The 3,174-nt window shown below is 57.6% G+C and overlaps 1 protein-coding gene across 1 annotated transcript; it reads left to right on the forward strand.

Moving 5' to 3' along the window:
* Positions 1-398: 398 nt before the first annotated feature.
* LOC127181201 (uncharacterized) lies at positions 399-2,944 on the forward strand. The gene is made up of 2 exons (XM_051135776.1): positions 399-998; positions 1,059-2,944. The coding sequence occupies exon 2, from the start codon at positions 1,247-1,249 to the stop codon at positions 2,741-2,743; it is 1,497 nt and encodes a 498-aa protein (XP_050991733.1). The 5' UTR covers positions 399-998; positions 1,059-1,246; the 3' UTR covers positions 2,744-2,944.
* Positions 2,945-3,174: the final 230 nt, after the last annotated feature.

Raw genomic sequence — 3,174 nt, forward strand, 5'->3', positions numbered from 1 at the left:
CGGCGGCTACCCCTGAGTCAAGCCAAGTCACAGCTGTTCCTCACGAGTCAAGCCAAGTCACAGCTGTTCCTCACGAGTCAAGCCAAGTCACAGCTGTTCCTCACGAGTCAAGCCAAGTCACAGCTGTTCCTCACGAGTCAAGCCAAGCCACAGCTGTCCCCCACGAGTCAAGCCAAGTCACACCTGTTCTTCAGGAGCCAAGCCAGGTTACAGCAGGTCCTCATGAGCCAAGTCAAGCTGCTGCTGTTTTTCCAGAGCCAAGTCAAGCTTCAGCCGCTGCTCCAGAGTCAAGTCAGGCTATGGCTGGCTCCAAGTCCAGCTTCCAAGTCCAGTCAGGCTTCCAAGTCCAGTCAGGCTTCCAAGTCCAGTCAGGCTTCCAAGTCCAGTCAGTCAGGCTTCCAAGTCCAGTCAGGCTTCCAAGTCCAGTCAGGCTTCCAAGTCCAGTCAGGCTTCCAAGTCCAGCAATGTCAAGGCGGTCATTCCTGAGTCAAGCAAGGTAACAGCCGTGGTTCCTGAGTCAAGTGAAGTCAATGATCTTCTCAAGCCAGTTCAAGTCACTGCTGGTCTTCACGTGTCAGATCAAGTCACTGCTGATCTCCATGAGCCAAGTCAAGTCACCGCTGGTCTCCATGAGTCAAAGCAGTTCACTACTGTTCTTCACGAATCGAGTCAAGTCACAGCCAATCTCCAAGAACCAAGTCAGACCACAGCTGATCTTCATGAGCCAAACAAAGTTGTTGCTGCTGTCCCAGGGTCCAGCCACGTCCCGCCTGACGGCCCAGGGTCCAGTCACGTCCCGCCTGACGGCCCAGGGTCCAGTCACGTCCCGCCTGACGGCCCAGGGTCCAGTCTCGTCCCGCCTGACGGCCCAGGGTCCAGTCTCGTCCCGCCTGACGGCCCAGGGTCCAGTCTCGTCCCGCCTGACGGCCCAGGGTCCAGTCTCGTCCCGCCTGACGGCCCAGGATCCAGTCTCGTCCCTCCTGACGGCCCAGAGTCAAGTCTCGTCTCGTCTGACCGCCCAGAGTCAGGCCACGTCTCGTCTGACCGCCCAGAGTCAGGCCACGTCTCGTCTGACCGCCCAGAGTCAGGCCACGTCTCGTCTGACCGCCCAGAGTCAGGCCACGTCTCGTCTGACCGCCCAGAGTCAGGTCACGTCTCGTCTGACCGCCCAGAGTCAGGTCACGCCCCGTCCGATGACCCTAAGTCAAGTCACATCTCGTCAGACATCCCAAGATCACGGCCTATCATGATAGCCAGCGTACTGGATCCACCACAACCTCCCGATGCTGCTCTTCCTTTAATGGCGGTTGCCATTTGGTGTGTGTGGGCTGCACACTGTGCCCCTGAGGCCACGCCTGTTCACAAGTCAGCTCCTGAGGTCACGTCTGTTCCAAAGTCAATCCCTGAGGCCCCGTCTGGTCACAAGTCGGCTCCAGAGCTCCCCTCACTTGGAGAAGCCATGCCAATGCCTCCTGAGGTGTCAGCCTTGGCTGTAGATCCTCCCATGGAGGCGGCATCCCCCAATAACCTCTCTGCTTCTCCCCTTGTTCTGTCAGCCTTCTCTGTCTCTGCTTTTCCCAGGTCCCAGACCATAACGCGGTTTCCTGCTCCGTCCCAGCTCCCGCCTGGTCACAAGCCAGCTCCAGAGCTCCCGTCTGATCTCAAGCCTGCTCCAGAGCTCCCGTCTGATCTCAAGCCTGCTCCAGAGCTCCCGTCTGATCTCAAGCCTGCTCCAGAGCTCCCGTCTGATCTCAAGCCTGCTCCAGAGGTCCCGTCTGGTCTCGAGTCTGCCCCAGAGGCCTTCCCCGTCGGAGAAGCTGCGCCAATGCCTCCAGAGGTGTCAGCGTCAGCTGTAGAACCTCTTATGGAGGGGGCGTTAAACTCTAAACTCTCTGCTTCTCCCTTTCTTCTGTCTGTCTCCTCTGTCCCTGTTCTCCCCAGGTCCCAGACCATGACGCAGGCTCCTGTTCCGCCCCGGAGGGCTGCTCCGCCTCCTGTTCCGCCCTGGAGGGCTGCTGCGCCTTCTCCCCCTATTCTGTCTGCCTCCTCTGTCCCTGCTTTCCCCAGGTCCCAGACCGTGACGCAGATTCCTGTTTCGCCCCAGAGGGCTGCTCCGCCTCCAGTTCCGCCCTGGAGGAGTCCTGCTCCGCCTCCAGTTCCGCCCTGGAGGAGTCCTGCTCCGCCCTGGAGGAGTCTTGCTCCGCCTCCAGTTCCGCCCTGGAGGAGTCCTGCTCCGCCTCCAGTTCCGCCCTGGAGGAGTCCTGCTCCACCTCCGGTTCTGCCGTGGAGGACTGCTCTACCTTCAGCTCCGCCCTGGAGTACGCCTGTGCCTCATGCTCCGCCCCCGGCTCCGTCCTGGAGGGCCTTTGTGCTGCCGGTCCTGCCTCAATCACCGGGTCCTCCGCAGGGACCTGGTCCTCCAGCCCTCGCCCTGTCTCGCTCCCGCCCCACCGCTCCCCTGAACTGTTACTCTGTTGGAGCGTCTGGAAGCCGCTCCTTGGGGGGGGGCTATGTCACAAATCTGGTCTATGTCCCATTGTCCACTAACCACCAGATGTCACTCTCGCATCACTTACACACTCTGACTGTCACTATGCATCTCGGACTGCATCTCCCATCCTCCACCGCTCTGATTGCGTCAGTCCCCGTGACCAATCAGGCGTCCTATAAAAACCCCGCTCCTCCTCAGTGCACTTCACGGTTGGTTGTATTATTGTATTGTTGTTTTGTTAGTATTTCCTAGTGTATTCCTAGTTCCTGGTTTTTGGATCTCCCGCCTGGTTTCCCGTTCTCTTCTGTCTAGCCGCCTGCCTTTTGGACTATAGCTCTCGTTTATTGGACCATTCTCTTCTACTGCCTGTATTATTCCTGTCTGCTCCTGCCTCGACCTTGCCTGTACGACTATGTCTTTGTCCCGCCAATCCAATAAAAGCTTGCGCATGGATCCGCTCGCCTCTCGTCTCGTTCTCCCCGTAACACTCGTGACTCAGCTCACATTAAAGAATGTTTTCAATATGTGCTGCAGTGCTGTTGTTAGTCTCTGCACAGCAAGGGTTTCTAAAGTGCAAACAGCATACACTCTTAAGAATTGTGTAAAAATAAAGTTTCTTTTGGCATTGATGGCTATGTGAAAGAATCCCTAACAGCCATGGGACTTTTAAATTGTGCAATTAA

Source organism: Labeo rohita, chromosome 18, assembly GCF_022985175.1.
Source record: "Labeo rohita strain BAU-BD-2019 chromosome 18, IGBB_LRoh.1.0, whole genome shotgun sequence".
Lineage (NCBI taxonomy): Eukaryota > Metazoa > Chordata > Actinopteri > Cypriniformes > Cyprinidae > Labeo > Labeo rohita.

Coding starts and splice junctions, on each gene's coding strand:
- LOC127181201 (XM_051135776.1), top strand. CDS start 1,247: ATGATAGCCAGCGTACTGGATCCACCACAACCTCCCGATGCTGCTCTT.